The 22,661-nt window shown below is 32.1% G+C and overlaps 1 protein-coding gene across 1 annotated transcript; it reads right to left on the reverse strand.

Annotated features, from left to right (window-relative positions):
- Positions 1 to 496: 496 nt before the first annotated feature.
- Positions 497 to 20,912, reverse strand: LOC131954922 (BTB/POZ domain-containing protein 16-like). Its single transcript, XM_059318768.1, has 20 exons — positions 20,609 to 20,912; positions 18,569 to 18,635; positions 17,412 to 17,699; positions 14,826 to 14,829; positions 14,469 to 14,619; positions 13,713 to 13,819; positions 13,555 to 13,575; positions 12,913 to 13,072; positions 12,012 to 12,166; positions 11,247 to 11,361; positions 10,440 to 10,509; positions 9,593 to 9,655; positions 9,282 to 9,349; positions 7,357 to 7,476; positions 6,284 to 6,375; positions 5,917 to 5,999; positions 5,031 to 5,108; positions 1,981 to 2,085; positions 891 to 1,079; positions 497 to 607 (listed from the first exon to the last, which is right to left on the reverse strand). The coding sequence occupies exons 1-20, from the start codon at positions 20,695 to 20,697 to the stop codon at positions 539 to 541; spliced, it is 2,094 nt and encodes a 697-aa protein (XP_059174751.1). The 5' UTR covers positions 20,698 to 20,912; the 3' UTR covers positions 497 to 538.
- Between the last annotated feature and the right edge of the window lie 1,749 nt (positions 20,913 to 22,661).

Genomic DNA, 22,661 nt, shown 5'->3' on the forward strand with positions numbered 1-22,661 from the left:
CGGTTAAGTCCACGCAAAATAAAGCATAAATCATATTTTCATTATATGAAAATTTTCTAAATTTTCTTTAAAGAAAAATGCTTTAAATTTTAATAGAATTATAACACACATGTGATAAAAGTACTTATTAAAACGTTTGACTTCATGCATACTATTGTGTGTGTGCATATATATATATATATATATATATATATATATATATATATATATATATATATATATATATATATATATATGTGTGTGTATGAATGTATACACATATAGCCTATCCCATGACCATTTAAAAAAAATATTTCTATAAACACTGTGTTATGAACAATACCATGAGACTACTAATTTGAGATTGAAATGTAAAATTTTTCTCTTACACATGAGTCCATATGAAACTTATTATCTCTATTAATTATAATTAAATGACAACTGAGTGCTAATCTTGATTGAAACACCTGAATTATGAAACAAAACAAAAAATTGCTGTTTCATGCTGACAGAATGCCATGTCTATCAGGGGAAGCAACAACTGTATGTGAAGAGTTGTCTATGAAGGTGGGAAGAAAATCTTGTAGGAAACAAACAAAGGTTTGTTTATCATGCTGATTGACAAAACCTGGAAATAAGGAGATGTTTTTATTAGAGGAAATTAGACCTACACTACAATTTTGATTATGCTCTACTTTATATTTAATATTTGTTTAATAATAGTAATTTTGAGCATTATTTTAACTTTAAATAAAAATAATTACAGAACAGCCCTGTAAGTTAACTTTTAATTTGATGCTTAAAAAAGTATAAACTGCATTTAAAACTATGATACTACATTAAAACAGCTATTTAAAAACTATAATTTGTCTGATTAATTATTTTGTAATGATAAAATGAACTCCAGTGACCTGACTTTTGCTGGATTTTTTACCCAGTCCAAATTTCTGAGTCAAGATTCCGGTAGTTTCCACACACAGGTTCCCCTCACTCAGGAACTCTACTGTAATCATGTAGTGGACGTCTCGCTCAGACCTCAGGGAGAAGGTGTTCCTCTCATACTGGTGGAAGCCCAGGATAGGGTCACTTGGTTTTAGCCTCTGTGGACAATGAGGTAATATTTTTTAAAATTCTTCATTAAATATTAACAGTTGGTCAGTTTGATAAGCCTATGTGGACAATGAGATAATATTCTTAAATTCTTCATTAAATATTAACAGTTGGTCAGTTGGATAAGCCTATGTAGACAATAAGATAATATTCTTAAATTCTTCATTAAATATTAACAGTTGGTCAGTTGGATAAGCCCCTGTGGACAATGAGATACTATTCTTAAATTCTTCATTAAATATTAACAGTTGGTCAGTTTGATAAGCCTCTGTGGACAATGAGATAATATTCTTAAATTCTTCATTAAATATTAACAGTTGGTCAGTTGGATAAGCCTTTGTAGACAATAAGATAATATTCTTAAATTCTTCATTAAATATTAACAGTTGGTCAGTTGGATAAGCCTTTGTGGACAATGAGGAAATATTTAAAGACTACTTGATAATCTATCAACAGTAAGGTCAGTTATTTAGGGCATCTGAGGGCTGTGAGAAAGTATTTTAAGACTAGTTAAAAATCAGCAGTTTTGTCACTGGCTTTAGCTTATGTAGACAGATTTTTTTTTAAAATGTAGCATTGAGATATGTTGATTCATTAGGTTATCTAAACTGAGTTTATTCTAAATCTTAAAGTAAAAACCACATTAGACAAAATTTAAAAAAAAAACAAAAAAAAAACAAAGCTTGGTAACTAAAACTGATTTAAGAAAGTAGTGACAAAAACAGAGAACTTGTGTCAGAAACAAGTTCTATACAAGATAGTAAATATTTTTTTTAAGTTTAAAATGTAAACACAATGAAAATAATAAAACAAGACACTCTTTTTTTATACAACCTACTCTTTTCCTCAATGCTGTATTGTTAATTCAAGGAAATGCACACATGCAACTACCTGTAAATAAAACTGGAATGTGCTGTTCTCCATATCACTCTTGATGGCATTCAGCTCAAAATGAAACCCATACAGGGAGAGAAGCTCAGAGTGGTAGTTAATGCCCTTTTAATAAATAATACAACAAGTAGCATTAAAACATTAATAAATCAGCCCTACTTACATTCTCAAAATATCTATTTTTATACTATCATAATAAAAATATATTTAAAAAAATAAAATATGGGCAATTTGTAACTACAATAAAAAATGTTAACTTTTTTATATTATATTACTAATTTCATCTATTATAAATAACAATTAAAGAAATATTAACTTTTTAGAAGATTATAGTACTAATTTCATCTATTTTATATTATAACTAGGCATACTGCCTAGCTTCGCTTAGGTTTTCAAAAAAATTGAGGAATTGAATGATTAATTAATAGGTGATTGGCTGCTATGTTAAATGCTTAGGGCCTAAATTTATAGGCTACAGTTGAGTTACATGTCTCCCAAATATTGATGGAATATTCGCAAACTTATTACTCGCACGGTAATTAGAACTGCAAGGGGTTTGTTAATAGTATCAATCAAATATTATAATAAATTACTTTCGCAATTAATTTTTACAATTTCAGTACAATGCAAAACTTAATTTATAACAAAATATTTATTTAAAACAATGCTATACTTTTTGATTTTTGTTTTTTTCTTGAAAAGAGTATACAAAATATTTAAAAATTATTAGGCCTACATTAAAAAGTTACCTCCCCTGTTCATAGACCAAATGAACAAATCTCGTATAATGAGAATTTCACTCGCGGTCATTTTTAGCCCTCTTAGAGGGCTTTAAGTCAGATCAACAGTTTTTCCATACGGCGTAGTCATCTATAGAGGTGTATACAAAAAATTAGCCAGATGTAAAGACGGTAAGTGCCATCAAATCCGTTTTGAAATCACCCTCTGTTTTTCCCATAAAATACAAAGATTATATAGGGAAATACGACTGGTCAGTTTTGACCCATTTAACGAATTTTCCCGGACATGGCGAGTTTTTTGTGACACCCCAAGGCGTTCTCCTACCACCTCACAAAATTTCAAGGGGGGTCGTCGGAGGAATTTTTTTTCGTAATAGAGCTCATATAAAGAGAATTTCACTCGCGGTCACTTTTTAGCCCCCGTCGAGGGCTTTGAGTAAAACCGACAGTTTACCCTAAAGGTCAGGCCATTTACCTAAGAGCATGCAAAAAATTAGCCAGATGTAAAGACGGTAAGTGCCATCAAATCCGTTTTGAAATCACCCTCTGTTTTTCCCATAAAATACAAAGATTATATAGGGAAATACGACTGGTCAGTTTTGACCCATTTAACGAATTTTCCCGGACATGGCGAGTTTTTTGTGACACCCCAAGGCGTTCTCCTACCACCTCACAAAATTTCAAGGGGGGTCGTCGGAGGAATTTTTTTTTCGTAATAGAGCTCATATAAAGAGAATTTCACTCGCGGTCACTTTTTAGCCCCCGTCGAGGGCTTTGAGTAAAACCGACAGTTTACCCTAAAGGTCAGGCCATTTACCTAAGAGCATGCAAAAAATTAGCCAGATGTAAAGACGGTAAGTGCCATCAAATCCGTTTTGAAATCACCCTCTGTTTTTCCCATAAAATACAAAGATTATATAGGGAAATACGACTGGTCAGTTTTGACCCATTTAACGAATTTTCCCGGACATGGCGAGTTTTTTGTGACACCCCAAGGCGTTCTCCTACCACCTCACAAAATTTCAAGGGGGGTCGTCGGAGGAATTTTTTTTTCGTAATAGAGCTCATATAAAGAGAATTTCACTCGCGGTCACTTTTTAGCCCCCGTCGAGGGCTTTGAGTAAAACCGACAGTTTACCCTAAAGGTCAGGCCATTTACCTAAGAGCATGCAAAAAATTAGCCAGATGTAAAGACGGTAAGTGCCATCAAATCCGTTTTGAAATCACCCTCTGTTTTTCCCATAAAATACAAAGATTATATAGGGAAATACGACTGGTCAGTTTTGACCCATTTAACGAATTTTCCCGGACATGGCGAGTTTTTTGTGACACCCCAAGGCGTTCTCCTACCACCTCACAAAATTTCAAGGGGGGTCGTCGGAGGAAATTTTTTTTCGTAATAGAGCTCATATAAAGAGAATTTCACTCGCGGTCACTTTTTAGCCCCCGTCGAGGGCTTTGAGTGAAACCGACAGTTTTCCCTAAAGGTCAAGCCATTTACCTAAGAGCATGCAAAAAATTAGCCAGATGTAAAGAGGGTAATTGCCCTCAAATCCGTTTTAAAATCACCCTCTGTTTTTCCCATAAAATACAAAGATTATATAAGGAAATACGACTGGTCAGTTTTGACCCATTTAACGAATTTTCCCGGACATGGCGAGTTTTTTGTGACACCCCAAGGCGTTCTCCTACCACCTCACAAAATTTCAAGGGGGGTCGTCGGAGGAAATTTTTTTTCGTAATAGAGCTCATATAAAGAGAATTTCACTCGCGGTCACTTTTTAGCCCCCGTCGAGGGCTTTGAGTGAAACCGACAGTTTTCCCTAAAGGTCAAGCCATTTACCTAAGAGCATGCAAAAAATTAGCCAGATGTAAAGAGGGTAAGTGCCCTCAAATCCGTTTTGAAATCACCCTCTGTTTTTCCCATAAAATACAAAGATTATATAGGGAAATAAGATTGGTCAGTTTTGACCCATTTAACGAATTTTCCCGGACATGGCGAGTTTTTTGTGACACCCCAAGGCGTTCTCCTACCACCTCACAAAATTTCAAGGGGGGTCGTCGGAGGAAATTTTTTTTCGTAATAGAGCTCATATAAGGCGCCGGTCAGTCGAGGTCAGTTTTGACCCCCTCTCCGTGGACTTTTCCGCCAACCGTCACCGGCCCTCGTGTTCTATTGCCCCAAGGCACCATCGTGCCAAATTTGACGCGCCTGCGGCGCCGGGAAGTGCCCTATCGGGCACTTGACCACTTTGCTTTATATATATAGATGAAAGAAATGTTAACTTTTTAGGAGATTTGAGTCCTTACTTCATCTATCACAAAGCCCTGCCTGATTGAGGCACAGTCAAATTGTTTCATTCCTGCCATATCACCCCCACAGTGAAGCTGATGAAATATTTGTAAACTATTAGCAATCACAGTGAAACACAATTTTAAAAAAAATTATTATAAAAACTATTCAAATAAAATGTCTACAAATGTACTGACAGTGGAGAGATATTGGTGTACAATAAAATAAAAGCATTTAAAAAAATTAAACTCTCAAAAAAATTAGAAGAATAAAAATTAATCATGCATGTTAGCTTAACATCATCCCTTCGTATGCCAACATCAAGAACATATGAATACTACTTCACCTGGCCAATGGTGACTAGATCTAAAGAGGAATCTTATATTATTTTGCATGCCAGTCTAATGGCCCTCTCCTTAAGGTTATTTAACTGTTTAATTTTAGATAGAAAAAAATGTGCTGATCTATAGCTATATTTTCTGGTAGAATAAGATGCATAATTTAATCTTTGAAAGAAAAAACATATTGCTCTAAAGATACTTTAAATGGTAGGCTAAAAAGCATCATTTAATTTAGATAACAACAGACGTACTCCTCTAAAGCAATTTTCACGGTAGGCTAACATGTATTGTGTAGTTTAGGTAAAAAACAGATGTACTTCTCTAAGCAATTGTTATGGTAGGCTAACAAACATTGTTTAATTTAGATAAAAAAAACAGACAGCAATTTTCATGGTAGGCTAACATGTATTGTTTAATGTAGATAAAAAACATATATACTTCTCTGAGGCAATTTGAATAGGACAACATGCATAAGGTAATATAGACAGCAACATGCAGACTTCTCTAATGCAACTATAATAGGACAACATGCATAAGGTAATATAGACAGCAACAGACGTACCGCCCTGTAGTGCTGTGAGAGTAGGTCAACCAGCCAGATCTGGGGCATGATGTTCATTAGCTGCATCTCATGGATCTCACTGGCTTTAAAACAAAGTTATTTGTTGCAATGTCAAACAAAATCTTTTTATTAAGAATGGCTTTAAAATGTTAAAATAATTTCATAAACACTGGCTTTAAAATAAAACTATTTAAGAATTAAACAAATAATTTCATAAACACTAGCTAGAAAGTTGCAATTATTTTTTTAAATATTTAAATAATAATTTGACAATTATGAGTATACTGCAAGTAAATAATAAATAACAAAACATCACATATAACCGTGGAGGGGAAAAAATGGATCAGATTTAACTTTTGAAACTTACTGTTGATGATCCCACAAAGTCTAATATAAGAAAACAAGGCTGTGAATGGTTCTCCCTCCTCCGTCTCTAGATAGGAGCAGGTCTTAGGGAAGCTGCAACAACAAAATATCAGTGTTACAAGTATAGAGTATAAATACTAAGGTGCTACAATACTAGTTCTAAGTGATGCCTTAGGGAAGCTGCAACAACAAAATATCAGTGTTACAAGTATATTGTATAAAGACTATGGTGCTAAGCTTCAAGAAGTGATGCCTTAGGGAAGCTGCAACAACAAAATGTGTATGGTACCAAGATATTATAAACTCCATGGTGCTACACTAAGTGATGCCTTAGGGAAGCTGAATCAACAAAACATGTATGGTACCAGGATATTATAAACTCCATGTTGCTAAACTGCTAGCTATGAATTAGCTCCAGGACTAAAAGAGTTTGCTAGGATCATACAATACCATCCTGCCCGCCAAACTTGCATCATTAACTGACTTGTTTGTTTATTTTACCAACACAAAGCAAATTAACTCTACTTGAATTACTAGGTAAGTCACAGGCAAGTAAGGTGAATGCTTTATGAAACAATCAAAGAAGGGTTTATATTTTTTACTCAAATTACTAAATAATAGCTCTAAAAGTTAACATTTTTCAGAAAGAAAAGATATTTTTGAAAATTACCAATTTAATATCACATGGTAATAACTTTGTTACATTTGAATGCAGGAAGACATGGTCTAGCAGTAGAGTGAATCCTAAAGTCTTCAGTTCACCTCACCAGCTCATGGAGGCCCATCTAGGGTGTCCCTGAGTTCACCCAGCTCTAATTAGTACCTGAGTCAGGGAAAGTAAACTCAGCAGAACATCATGCTGACCATGCACAGTCCTTCATCATGCCCTTATCACAGAAACAGATTAACTCTAATTCATCTACTCATTTATCACAAGTCATGAAAGGGTGCTATTGCAAGTGGCATGCAGAATCTTAATTGATCTGGCAAGACAATTTATTCAAAGATAAGATGTGCAATGCTCTCGTCATTTTATCTGTTGAAATAAGCAACAACAGTGCTGTACAGTTTTACCTGTTGAAATAAGCAACAACAGTGCTGTACTGGGGCATCTGGTGGACATGAGGATTGAGAACAAGGAACAACCACATGGCCAGGCACTTGTACACACTGTACTCATTAAATGTGAACAGTCTAGGTCAAAACAGATCAAATAAATTTTGTTAATGTAGATTGTTAAATACCACAAATCATTTTACTATCTGAAGTTTTATTATCTGAAGTTGCTTATTTTAACTTACAGTAGCATGGTGGAGGATAAAAGTAATGACTTAGACCTGGGTAAATTACCTGAAAGAATTGAGTTGATTACCCGAAATAAGTAATTAAATAAGAATCTAGAATTAACTAAATTACCTGTTAGACATGATTGAATATGTTGCTGGACTTTATTACATTATCTGCTAGATTTGATTAATTACCTGCTAGATTTGATTAAATTGCCTGCTAGATTTTATTAAATTACCTGCTAGATTTGATTAAATTACCTGCTAGATTTGATTAAATTACCTGCTAGATTTGATTAAATTACCTGCTAGATTTGATCAAATTACCTGCTTGATTTGATTAAATTACCTGCTAGATTTGATTTAATTACCTGCTAGATTTGATTAAATTACCTGCTAGATTTGATTAAATTACCTGCTGGATTTGATTAAATTACCTGCTAGATTTGATCAAATTACCTGCTTGATTTGATCAAATTACCTGCTTGATTTGATTAAATTACCTGCTAGATTTGATTAAATTACCTGCTAGATTTGATCAAATTACCTGCTAGATTTGATTAAATTACCTGCTTGATTTGATTAAATTACCTGCTAGATTTGATCAAATTACCTGCTTGATTTGCTTAAATTACCTGCTAGATTTGATTAAATTACCTGCTAGATTTGATCAAATTACCTGCTTGATTTGATCAAATTACCTGCTAGATTTGATTAAATTACCTGCTAGATTTGATTAAATTACCTGCTAGATTTGATTAAATTACCTGCTAGATTTGATTAAATTACCTGCTAGGTTTGATCAAATTACCTGCTAGATTTGATTAAATTACCTGCTAGATTTGATTAAATTACCTGCTAGATTTGATTAAATTACCTGCTAGATTTGATTAAATTACCTGCTAGATTTGATTAAAGTACCTTCTAGATTTGATCAAATTACCTGCTTGATTTGATTAAATTACCTGCTAGATTTGATTAAATTACCTGCTAGATTTGATTAAATTACCTGCTAGATTTGATCAAATTACCTGCTAGATTTGATTAAATTACCTGCTAGATTTGATTAAATTACCTGCTAGATTTGATCAAATTACCTGCTTGATTTGATTAAATTACCTGCTAGATTTGATTTAATTACCTGCTAGATTTGATTAAATTACCTGCTAGATTTGATCAAATTACCTGCTTGATTTGATTAAATTACCTGCTTGATTTGATTAAATTACCTGCTAGATTTGATCAAATTACCTGCTTGATTTGCTTAAATTACCTGCTAGATTTGATTAAATTACCTGCTAGATTTGATCAAATTACCTGCTTGATTTGATCAAATTACCTGCTTGATTTGATTAAATTACCTGCTAGATTTGATTAAATTACCTGCTAGATTTGATTAAATTACCTGCTAGATTTGATTAAATTACCTGCTAGATTTGATCAAATTACCTGCTTGATTTGATCAAATTACCTGCTAGATTTGATTAAATTACCTGCTAGATTTGATTAAATTACCTGCTAGATTTGATTAAATTACCTGCTAGATTTGATCAAATTACCTGCTAGATTTGATCAAATTACCTGCTTGATTTGATTAAATTACCTGCTAGATTTGATTAAATTACCTGCTAGATTTGATTAAATTACCTGCTAGATTTGATCAAATTACCTGCTAGATTTGATTAAATTACCTGCTAGATTTGATTAAATTACCTGCTAGATTTGATTATACTCTGCAGCAGATCACAGTTGATCTCCCTTAGTTGAATGTACTGAGACAGCTAAAATTAGATTCAAATTTTAATAATTGTAATTAATTTATAAATTGTTTATATCTGTTTTAAATAAAGAGAACCAAATGGAAAGCACTGGTAATAGGAGCTTCAGATAAAATAAATTATCAGAAAAAAATCATTGTATCATAATATGAATTTTCATAATGATAATTTCAACTAAATAGGTGTGAATATTTGACTTAGATTAGGCTAATGTCATTTCTATGAAACCAAAGTAGAGTGCCTTACTTGGGGAATTAAGTTTAGAAAAAGCCAATTTTCACAAAGATTGATGACATCTGATAGATCATGCTAAAACATAATGCAAGTTATTAGTATAATAATACATAACATAAGGTACCAACATAATTATTCACAACACAATGTATCAATATAATGATACATAACACACCTTATCAACATAATGATATGCAACATATCTACATAATCATACATAATTCAAGATATCAACATATTGATACACAACACAATAGGTGTATATCAATGTAAGGTAACAACATAATCATACATAATACAAGATATCAACCTAATAATACATAACACAATAAATTAACTTGTGAGACTTGTGATTCAGAGAATGGGTTAAAAAAGAGACCAAATTTTGGCATTAGGAAAAGTTTTTAAAACTGGGTTTTTGCACTTATTTCTTCTTAAATTTAAATAATAATTTATATCTTATTTTGTCCCATTTCAATCAATACTATAAATATCTATTTGAAAAAGCAAAAGTGTAATTTGGAAGAGAGGTTTGGATAATGTGGATTGTCAGTGATGGAAGGGGTCTTATTATTTGTGATGATTGATATGTGACTATGGGAATGTGGGGAAAAAACATTGCAGAAAAGAATTATGTTATATATGGGTGACCCCCTTATCTCACTAACAAACAACACACTATATCAATAAACAAGCAACACACTGTGTCAATAAACAAACAACACACTATCAAAAATCAAACAACACACTGTGTCAATAAACAAACAACACACTGTGTTAATAAACAAACAACACACTGTGTCAATAAACCAACAACACACTATCAAATATCAAACAACACACTGTGTCAAGTATCTACCTTAGCTGCAGCTGCATGATACTGGCATACAGTCTTGTACCCAACAGAATTCAACATCAAATGTTGACATCTAAAATTTTAAAACATTTTTTCAGTCTTATTTGTAATGCTAGCGTAGATTTCCTCCAACATGTTTAAATTAACAAGCCTCACTGTGGCTTTCCAGCAAGCAATCATAGGCTCTCCCACCCCACCACTCCATCCTCTAACAGTGTACCTACATTAAATATTGTAATATAAATTTAACCAACACGCCACATTCAACCAATACTTTGTGTACAAACAAAAAAGCAACTAACTTGTGTTATCTTTTTACCAAGTTCATTACTACCATACAGATAGCTTTAAAGTATTAATTAATGATTTTATGTTTTTCTCTAATTAATAATTTAAATGTATTTGCCACAAGCAAGTAGAAAATAGAAATTCAATAAAACAATTGCTTGACTAAGTCTGTCCCTACAAATCTCAACTAACATTGTCACTGGGTCACAATATATTTCTGACCTTCTTAGTGGGTCCCTTCTTCTATCTAGCTAATTCGTCCCATATGCATGTTCTTAATGGGTACCTATATGTTTCTGACTTAATTAGTGGGTCCCTAATTCTATCTAGCTAAATTAGTGGTCCCATAAGCATGATCTTAAAGGGTACCTATATGTTTCTGCACTAATTCTATTAAGGTAACTCAGAGGTCCCATATGCATATCTGACATACTAAGTGGGTACCACATGTTTCTGACTTAATTAGTGGGCCCCCACTTCGATTTAGCTAACTCGGTGGTGCCATCCGCATATCTGACTTACTTCTTTACGAGCTGTGTAAAATCTAATGCCACCCCTGCAGCAAGGACCCCTGGGATATCAGAGCTAGAAATCACCAGAGATGAGTTGTACAGGCTGCTCAGTGCTATGGCCATTGCTGTTAGAAAAATGTAGGCATCAAATTGTTAAGAGATGATGATGATTTATTTTAAAACTAGGCTCACTGAACAGTAATTATAAAAGGAAAATACTACAGTAATACTGACAAACAGGGGAGGGGGGTTGGGCAGGAGGGGTCTATGGTGTTATGACACCATAACACTTGTCTTACAATAAGCTATAGTTGTTGGTGATGCACAGTTGTGTTGCTTTCTATTTCAAAATTTTGAAAGTCATACATGTACAGTATTCTACATACCTATACATACTTATATTTATTCATCTATCATATATATGTTCCATAACAATTTTTAGATTAAATTAATGTTTATTTTATGAATTCAACATTTTAAAATTGTAAAAACAAAGCCACACCAACATACTGTAGCCAACGGATGGAGCTTAATGTAAGACAACTTTCATTTTGAGAGTCCTCTTAGGGTCTATTCTTCCTCCCCCCCCCCCCCATACCTGTGCCACAAATCATATAACATAGCTTAACTCAAATAATAGGTGCTGAAGTAATTCTGTCTTATTTTTCTACAATTCAAATTTCATCTCAATTTATAAATAAGCCAAAATGCTATTTTCCTGTTTAGACCTTAATAGAGTACAAAAACAGTGCACTAAGTAATGAAACATAAGAACCTCTTGGTGTAACCATAGGATCATCAATGTCCAGATAAATCTCAGCCACTTCCTTCCTAGAAGTTTCTGGAACACCACCTAGTTGTCCAAGAAAACTCATGGTCTGCTTAGAGCCGGGATCAGTTTTTTTAAGATCCTCACAATCAGACTCTATGCTGTGGAAGTTAAATTTTGACTCCAATGAATACCTACAGTTAGTTTCTCTTAGCTAGAAGTATTCTGATTTTTGAAACATTTGACAGAACATGGATCAATTCAAATGAGAACATTATACCAATGGTTCTTGACCTAGGTTTGAGTGAACCCAAGGGATGTGGTGAGTCAGTCAGAGGAGTTTGATGGAGGTCAAAACATACTCTGTTCATATGATTCATGACCGATTTATTTAATGCAGGCAATTGAAGCATTAAGAAGGGTTCGTTGAATGTGCGTTTCAAACTGGTGGGGTCCAAAACCACCAAAAACGTTAAGAATCACTGCTCTTTAGAATTTAGCTGTTGTAAAGTAGGCTATTTAAATAAACCTAGGCGTTAGACTTAGTCTTCTTTACTCCTTGTGGAGCATAGGGTCTAAACCAAAATCTTCTATGCTTTCCTGTTCCAAGCTACAAATCTATTTAATGAAGCCATTATTTGAAGTGACTATTGAACTGGTCAGTGATGTTAGCTAAATTTAATATCAGTGAGGTTAATGTGAGGTCATTGTTCCTTTTTATTAAAGTTTAACAAAATTGGATATACATTGAAGTATACCTCTAAGCATCTTAAGTTTTATGTAAAGTTAAAGTTATTAAAGGTAAAAAAGAATAAGCTATTTCCTTAAAATTTAAATGATAAATGAAAACTGTTAAAAAAACATTCATCTCACCTCTGAAAGCTGTTAAATAAAAGATTTATCTCACCTCTGAAAGCTGTTGGTATTTGTAAAGTTTGATGACTCTATGTATGTGTCCATGTTCTCTCCACCATCATGCTCCATCAACAGCTGGGCTAGAGCATTGGCCTTGTATATGTGTGAGGAATGCAGCTCCCAACTTAAGCCTAGTGATCTCAGTAAAACATCTGGAGATGAAGAGTTCTATAATTTTATTTTATTATTGTATTTTTACTAAATCTTCAAAGTTATTTAACACTTTAACTGTACCCTTTTATTTTTCACTAAAAAATAAAAGCTTAAGTATCGTACAATTTAATTTTACCATTGTTTTTTATGTAAAACATTGTAAAAATAATTTTTAAAAACTTTAAAAAAAAAATAACTAAAACAATGTAAATGTTTATTTATTCAAGACTTTCATTTAATTTAACCATTGTTTTTTATAACTAAAAAATTGTAACAGTGTGACAGGTGTTAAACTTTGAGAAAACTCTTGAATATCTCTAAACTAACATAAATTAAAAGTAATTTCCTAAAAAGAAATGTCTCTAAACTAACATAAATTAAAAGTAATTTCCTAAAAAGAAATGTCTCTAAACTATAATCTAAAAATATTTTTTATAACATTTTAGTCAAAACATTTTGGATAAGTTGATAAAATACATACCATGTTTTTTATGAGCCATCCCTGAAAAAGTGAATAATATCAAAGATAAATAAACAATATAACAATACAAAGAGTACGTACCTTCAATAATTTCATTATTTTATTAAACTAAAGGGAAGTAAACACCAAATAAAAATAAATGTGGGCACTTCTTTTACCTGGTCTCAGGTAGTTCAAGCTGCTCCTAGGGTCAGCTTTAAATATTTGGTTGTTTGAGTCTGTAGCTGGGTGTTTGGGTAATTTTTTCTTAAGGTTCTTCTGATGGCTGTTAGAAACATTTTAGATTATTTTTTGTTACTCAGATTATTCTGATGGCTGTTAGAAACATTTTAAAGTTGTTTTTTTTTAACTAGGAATTGGTTGGTTTTAATATTGGAAAATTCTAATAATTAAAATATGCCCAGCCACCTTTGTTTCTCTAATGAGTCAGGTACCCATCAGCACTGGGTGGACTCAAGGACGTCCTACTTATGCTCAAGATCTGAACTCGAGACTTTTGGGTTAACAGTTATAAACTCTCAGTGCTGGTGCCAGGTTATTTAGTGCCCTAGGCAAAAACTTATTAAAACGCCCCCCCCCCCCCCTCCTGCAATTTTTTTTCGGACCCCCATATATATATCTATATATGAGAACTTCTTCGGGGTGGCTATATATATATATATATAGCCACCCCGAAGAAAGTCTACCGCCTCACCCGCCTCAAACAAATTGAAATTTATATAGAAAATTTATACTTTTAATAGTGTCTGCACCCCCCCCCCCCCCCCAGAAATTTCAAGTACCGCCTAGTTCGCCTTATAGGTAGCGCCAGCCCTGTAAACTCTACCACTCCACCATGCCATCCCACCATTATCTTAATAGCAAAAATAAGTTATTTAATCATTTAATTTCATATAAAACAAATCTATACTTACACTTTGGTATCTTTAGAAGGATTAAATTCTGAGAAGGATCGCTGTAGTGGGTGTTGTCTTGTGACCTGTTCAACTGGAGCAGATTTAGAGACAAGCCGACTTTCAGATTTAGAGATGTACTTCTCATCAAGTGGTGGGCAATGAAGAGATTCTGAAAAGTTTTAGACTTGTAATGGGTTTACAATTTTCCTTTTACAATGCAAACAATGGAGCAGATGGTTATAAATAAATTGACTAACATCTAATAATGATATTTAAACTTTAACACTAAATTAAGATGCTCCAAGATATAGCTACATTTTTTTTTATTACCCTGTCAGTTGTTTTTTTCAGTGATAAACATGAAGAAGCCATTACTGTTCTATAATAATATTTGAATAGAAATCTGATTTTAAAAATTTTAGTTCTTAAAGGAGCTTAAACAGTATTATTTTTTTAAATATAAGTAATTAATGTATAAAGAGATAGTATAGATAAAACAATACCTAGACATATAGAAGAGATTTAGACTACACATATTACAATATCTACCTCTAACTATTATATAATAAAATAAATAATAAATAAATAATAAAAGGTTTCAAGCAAAACAAAACAAAAAATATTTTACAAAGCAAATAGCTTCTTAAATTGTAAAAATAAGTGTAATAAAATACAAAACAGCCAAGCAATAAATATAATTGGCAAGAGAGGTCATTATTAAAAACTAATTGGAGAATATAAGTGCATTAATAAATAAAAAAGTAAGGAAAAAACTATTTTAAAAATAAGTGATTTAAGAAAATGAAAATAAAAAGTAGAAGAAACTATTTTGGCTGAAATTCAATATAAAATAATGATTAAAAACTATTTTTTGTTAATATCAAGTAGATAAATGAAGATATAATTTTAAATACTAGATCTACTAGCAACTGAGATTTCAGGCTACTATATACATATTTGTTAAAAATAAAAAGATCAATACGAATTTGATGCAAGTTCTAAAAACAACGAAATAAAACAAGAAGTAAAAAGTTATCAATGTGGTACTTTCTAGTTAAACTTAAGACAGAGAAAACATAGGTTTAGCATTTAGTGCAGGTTTACAATTAGGGTAGGGGTTTGATATTGTTGGGCAATGCAGATTTCAGATTTAGAAAAGCTTAAGCTTATCTAGAAAACTAAAAAAAATGTAGAAAAAATATAAAAGAAATCTGTGTAGCATGCATGATATTGCTAGCAGAAGCCTATATAACATTGTTACAAATTTCTAGCATGTAGGACTATTACAATCAACATAAGCAAAAAAATATACCTCCAGTTTGATACTACATTGTTTAATGTATCCATTGTGTAATCTCCAAGTAAAAACATAAGTCACTCATAACTCTTAGGTAGCTTATATCTTCTTCTACATTATTTAAACCAAGGGCAACCTTTTCTGTGAGTTGAGTTCTCATTTTCTTGTTCTTTACTACATTGTTGAGTTGCTTTTTTTAGGCATACAGAACTAGGTAGGCCTTTAGTTTTTATATAATACCTAGATCTAGACTAGTAGCAACTCCTTGTCTAAGCTCCATAGCTTCATTTAGTGTCATGTTTAGGCCTGTTGACTAAATAATCTATTTAATTCTAATCAAGTGGCTTCTTATTAAGTGGTTTAAGAGAATTACATCACACAGATTACTCTTATAAGGAACTTATTTATTGCTGAAAAATGTAGAACATAAGTCATAACAAGAACATAACATTTTATAAAGTATTAAATTCACAACAATTTCTAAAGATAATAATATTTTTAAAAAATTTAGCACAAGAACAGAAGAAGGTGGTGATGTTTTACAGATTTTTTAATAAATGATTATATACACTATAATATTATCATAATAGAAAATATAGAAAAGCAATTTGAGATGCAGCAGCATATTGATTTCACATAATTTAGTGGCCACTATATCCCAATTGCTGAGCTTGATCAATCAGCTCTATGACATTTATATTTTCTGTATTCAATTGGTTCCAAATATAAAACAATCAGACCAAAAAATTTAAAAAATTGCCTTATTAAAATTAATGGCTAAATGAAAAAGAGAAATATAGGCTCTCATGGGCCACCATGCTAAAATATAAATTATGAATAAGAAATGAGAAAGAAAAAAATAATAACACATCAGATGAACATGTGTGAAAAAAACATAGCATTAATTGTTTAAAGAAAACTGTATTTACTAAAGTGTCAGACCAGTAACTTATATAGCATAGAAGCAAAGTTAGTGCAAATTTGCAAGTCATATGAACAGTTAACACCAGGTTGGAATCAAGTATCTATGTTGCTGTATTGAGTTCAGAGCCAGAGATTATTTAACTGCTCGGGTCATCGACAAGTCTACAGCTTCTCTTGATTTGAATTTGAATTATAATAATGCTGTTGTGGAGAAACCTACAATACAGTGTCTTGAAAATATATAATAAAAAATACAAACACAGTGTTTTCAATATGGCTTACAAACTTTTGTATCAAAATTTAAAAAAAAAATTAATTGATCTGTAGAATATTATATTGATGCTAAATTTTACAGCCATACATTTTAAAATGTATCTATTCCTAGTTTTAAAAGAAAAAATTAAATAAAATAATTACTTTTATAGCAACATACAAATAAACCACCAAGCATATACTATTATCATTGCATTACTATTAAACTGTGATTATATTCTGGTATTTAAATTCTGCTATAATAATTGTTTTTAAACATTTAATTGTTTTTTAAAGGCAGCCTCTAGATCTTCTATTAGCTTATAACATTATGTATATGACTTCTTCCTTTTTTTATTACAATTACATACTGTTCATACACTTTTCTTTAAAGGTATAAAACCATGATAAAAATGTAAACAAAAAATCACGTTGTGTTGATGAAAATGTACAAAATTCACGGTAAGAAAGGCTGGATAATGTTTCTAAATCTGTCCCTCTTCATCATCTATTTTAGCAGTTGGTTTGGAAACTTTTCTCAGCAGGCTCCACTGGCGATCATTCATGTACGCAAAGTCTTTGCAAGACAGTAAGTTGGGGTTACAGGTTGGGTACGTACCAAGGATGTTGTTGATCAGGTTTTGGCTGAAGGGCATGTTGACAGATTTCAGGGCCTGGGTCGTCCCTAGCATGTCGCTGTACAGGGAATCTGAAAAGCGCCAGCGGTTGGTTGTCCCTGCCTGGCGCCTCACGCGGTGCCGTGGCAACTCTGTGAACTAGAATTTTAGCCAAGTCCATTATTTTCACTTTTTGTTTAATGATATACTAGTTAAGGGCTGTCTATGCACGATTTGTTTGAAATAAAATTAAAATTTAAATTAGAATAAGCACATTTAAAATGATGCCTCCCACCCATTCTCTCTCGATTGAGCTGAAAACTCTACAAAACTACCTGCCATTCACTTTTAGATCTAAATGTATCCACAACCCCTCCCTTTTAAAAAAAAAACACAATTAAGAACACATTTTAAAAAGATGCATATTAAATGTTATAATTCAAAAACAATTTTAGTTTTTATAGCATAATGTTTTAAAGTCTCTTTGGACTTTCTCAAATTATGCTACACATGTGATGTAAAGGATTTAGCTCACATTATATTTAGGCATTGAGATTTCTCCCTTTTGCATAGTTACATACCCTGGTTTTTTTAAAAACATTATTCAGTTTAAAAAGCGTGATTTTTAAAGGGTTTACTAGATGAAACCATCAGTTTAAGGCACATATTAAAAGCGATTCTCTAATGTAATTCAGAATGTATCAGTACAATTAACTTAAAAAATTGTAAAATTCCTTTTACAGAAGTGTTTCTAAATGTGTACACTGTCTTGTGCTTTCAAAGCTCATTGCCATAACAAGAGTAGGGTACAGAAATTGTCAACCACTTGACAATTTTTGCTTCTGTGTCTCTTTTTTAGACTAACTCAATATATGGTAAAATTCTCATAAAGTCTCTACCTATATGGCAGCCAGCCTGGGGGATCAAGTTCCAAGTAGTGACTTAGAATGTTCTAGTTATGTTTAATGTATTATTGAAAGAAATTCACATGAGTTGAATTCACAACAAATAGTTTAAAAAAAACCAACCTTTTCTGTTTTTTTAGCATCCACAACAACTCCAACCAGGGCCTTGTATGGAGCCTCTTGTAAATACCTTTATTAAAAAATTAGAAACTATTATTTTCCAGATGATGAAATATACTAGATTGATTTTTTATATGTAATACATTTCTATGTTATAATTTTTCTCTCATGAAAGACATAACTCTGTAGTATAAAATTGCTAGGCCAATATCAGCCATGAATCAAAACAAATTTTTTTAAAATAAATAAATAGTAAATCAGGTATATAAAGGTGGGCTACTTAGGCTTTGTGGACTAGGATAGATGATTATGGCCAGTAATTTACAGCATTATGGCCTCTTAGATGTGTGCTACACAGGCTATTCCCATTGAAAAGAATAAAGTAACTATTGATACAGATTGAGAAAGATTTAGGAATTAATTATATAGCTAAAAGTTACCAGGATTGAAAAGCAACAAAATGCTATTTTATTAAACGTATGCTAAATGTTATTTAGCCAACAATGTTATCTCTATGCCAGCTAAGTCTGTCCTAGCTCCTTTTCATTTCCTGGTTTGGTTAATTGATTCTTTTTTAATTAATAGAATCATAAAGGCATCCTACAATGTAAATATCATGGTCACTTCTAACTAGATAAAGAAATATTTTACACTTAATGATTCGTTAAATTGCAGGCCTATATGTATTTATTTGATGACAAGAAGCATACAAATTTAGTCCTTTTATTTTTCTTTCAAAGGAACAAACTTACAAACTTAGCTAAATTTTAATTAGCTAGCTATTATAAAATCCTTATTTTAATCATCATGTAGGCCTACTTGATACAATAGAAAATTAATGCCATTTTTACAAACAAGATTGAATATATATTAATTATTTATAAACATAAAATTGAAAGTTGATATACCAAACAGCCATGTCAAGTCACTCTAAACTTAAACTTTGAGGCTTATTTCTAATTTTAGAATGATTGTCAATAGTATTTTTTATAATAACTAATACTTATAGCTCATTATAATTTTGTCAGTTGTTTAGTATATACAAAATATAATATATTCCTCAGTCATTTGGGAACAGTCCAAAATCATCATTGGACTCATTGGGGAATGGTGGCATTGTACTGATTGTAGCCACGTATAATGCCCCCCCCCCCCCCCCCAAATGAAATGGAAAATATATAGAAAACAAATACTTTTACCAGTGCCCCACCCCCCCCCCCCCCCCGGAAAATGTAGTGCACCCCCCTCCCCCCCCCCCGAAAATATTAAGTTCCCCCAACCTCCCGGAGATAAAAGCCTGGAAGAAACACTGATTGTAGGGTCGCCTGCCCTAGCATTATATTTGTTGATAATCTATCGCTTAAGGTACACACAATCGGCCGAGGCATAGTAATGTGAAATGAAGGCTCTTTATTAAAATTTAGTAATTATTTCACATTTTAAGGAAAATATGTTTTGAAAGTTAAAAAAATGTTTCAAAGTTTCATTCATGTAGGCCTACCTGTTATTAAACAATTGGATTAAAACTTTTCAGTAATAAGTAAAGACTAGCGACGTTTTCAATAAGCAACAAAGCTCGTTTACTTCAGCTGCCATCTTGTTTACGTTTTTTTTTGGTAAACTTATAGCAGGAGATTTATGGGAAGCCACTCTTTTTTACAAATGGCTGCTGTTTATATAATATATAGCAAATATTACTCGCAAACACTGCTGTAGTTTAAACACTGCTGTTAAAGTTAAAAATATTGATATATTTAGCCATTGTTTTGGTTTATTATTCAATTACTTATAATATTTGACACAAATATATCACAATATACTTCTGTTAAAGCCTTAACAATGAGGCAACTTTGTCACACATTACTAGCCGCGGCTGATTTTGCGTACCTAAAGCCCAAAACGATAGACTATACTATAATAACTATAGATTACTATTTGTTTTATAATATAAGTTATTGTTGGAATACGTGTATGAGTAATTATAAGTAGATCAAAAATATTTTTTTGAAAAATAAACACATCTGAAAGCATAAATTAAATTACCTAGAATACATCAGCGCAGTATTTGGTGGTCTCGGTGGCAAATTTGGTAAATTCGCGGCATCTTTATTTTTTTTGGCATCGTCGGCCATTTTGACGCTAGCTCGTTACTATGTTATTAATAGTAGAATTATTTTTTTTTAGTTTCGTAAGAGTATAAAGTGTTAAATGGACGTATTATTTTATTTTATTTTGTAAATTAGGCTAAATAAAACTGTTGCTATTATTTTACAAATTCTTCATAACTTGTTTCTATGTTTTGGATCATTATCGATCTATGTTATAACTTTTAGATATCATTATTCTAGTACTAGAAATCTATTTACTTGCGTTGCTAAGTACTTGATGTACATCTAGCCGTTTATTAATTAGGCTAAATAGTAAATAGGTAAAGGGAATTCTAATGAAACAAATATTTTATAAAGTTAATTTTACTATTTAAAAAAAAAAGTTTAGCCTATTACATTCAATTACTGTCTACTATTAAACATTAAAATTGAAATTTCTCTTTATAAATAAATGCATTTTATTAATTTAAATAGAGGCTAATTAAGTCGGACAGTGATAATGCGGAAAAGATAGAGCCTTATATTATCTATTAATATTATCATGTGCGTCTCTCTCATAACAGGGGCGAGCGAATCTAACAGTATCATTAATCAACTTAAGGGCCGTCTATAAATGAGGGGGGGGGGGGGGATAGGGGCGTAATTTGTGACGATGTGTGATGTCGAGGGAGGGATGGTTCAAACAGTGAGGCGTCACACTTTTGAATTTAAAAAAAGTAATGTTAGAAACCAGTGGCGGAACTAGAAAAAAAGGGCCACCCCGCAAAAAATTTTTTTAGGCCCATATATATATATATACATATACAATAACATAATACGAACATAGGATACTCGTTGCTGTCCTGTTCAGGATTTGAAAAACATCAATTTAAAAAATGTTCAACATCATGTCATGTGTGTAAGTGCAATAGCGTGTTTTGTGAAAAATCAGTTTCAATTAATTTTCGATAGAAGCCCTCATAGCAACTGGTCGGTCAAAATAATATAAAACATAAAAGCTTTGTATAAGTAATGGTGTCTCGTGTTATGTTTATTTTTATGTTTTTTTTTGTAGTTATATTATTAATGTTTTAAATATTATTTATTTAATACATTTCAATACATTTCCTGTTTATACAATATTATTCTTTAGTAATTACTTATAAAAAAAATAATTAAGAGAAGTAATTGCTTTTTAATTTGTTTAGTACAAATCTGTTAAAAGGAGCTTATGATCACCCCTATTTGACTATTTTTAAAAAAGGGAAATAAGTCATGGAAGTGGTTTGAACATGTGTTTGTCTCTGATAAGTTTAATTGTAGGAGAAAGACTCGGCTTTCAAAGTTGTTTAAAAACAAAGGGAAAAAGAAGATACAAGAGCGTGGGGTGGTGTCTATAGAATAAAGATAATCCAACCGCAGCTACGGTAATTTTTTACAAAACAACCATCAAGTCAAAAATGAAAGAAAATTTACTTTTTTTTACTATAATTTTTTTTATTATGGTCGGCTCTGGGCCCCTAAATGGCTTGGGCCCCCCCCCCCCCGCATTGCGGGGTCTGGCGGCACTGTAGTTCCGCCCCTGTTAGAAACTGGTAATGTTTTTCCTAAATTGTAATAGAAATAAATTAATATAGGCCAAATCTATGTTGACCATGTTCATTCAATATTTTTTTAAAAAATCAATGTTTGAAAAAAAAGTAAATTGCAATTTTAACGCGGTGGGGGTAGTTAAGATGTGACGTCATTTATGGAACGGGGGAGGGTAGCTTTTTGTAACGATGTGAGGGTGGCGGGGGGTGGGGGGGGGGTAAAATCGTCAAAAAAGCAAGACGTCACATAAAAAAAAGCTATTAAAAAGACGTCGCTGTACTAATAATGTTGTTATTTATATCACAACTGTCTATACTAAATAACATAGGTAGGTGCAAATATGTATTGAGATATAGCCAGCATCACGGTGACAGTCTAGCTCTTGTCTCCTGACTAGAGACCATTTAAAGAATTAG

Source organism: Physella acuta, unplaced genomic scaffold (genome assembly GCF_028476545.2).
Source record: "Physella acuta isolate Inbredline_101_S28 unplaced genomic scaffold, ASM2847654v3 ptg001040l, whole genome shotgun sequence".
Classification (NCBI taxonomy): Eukaryota; Metazoa; Mollusca; class Gastropoda; family Physidae; genus Physella; species Physella acuta.

Coding starts and splice junctions, on each gene's coding strand:
- LOC131954922 (XM_059318768.1), bottom strand. CDS start 20,697: ATGGCCGACGATGCCAAAAAAAATAAAGATGCCGCGAATTTACCAAAT. Junction 6,376..7,356: donor GTTGTTGCTTATTTCAACAG/GTAAAACTGTAC, acceptor TTGTTGTTGCAG/CTTCCCTAAGACCTGCTCCT. Junction 1,080..1,980: donor CATTCCAGTTTTATTTACAG/GTAGTTGCATGT, acceptor CATTGTCCACAG/AGGCTAAAACCAAGTGACCC.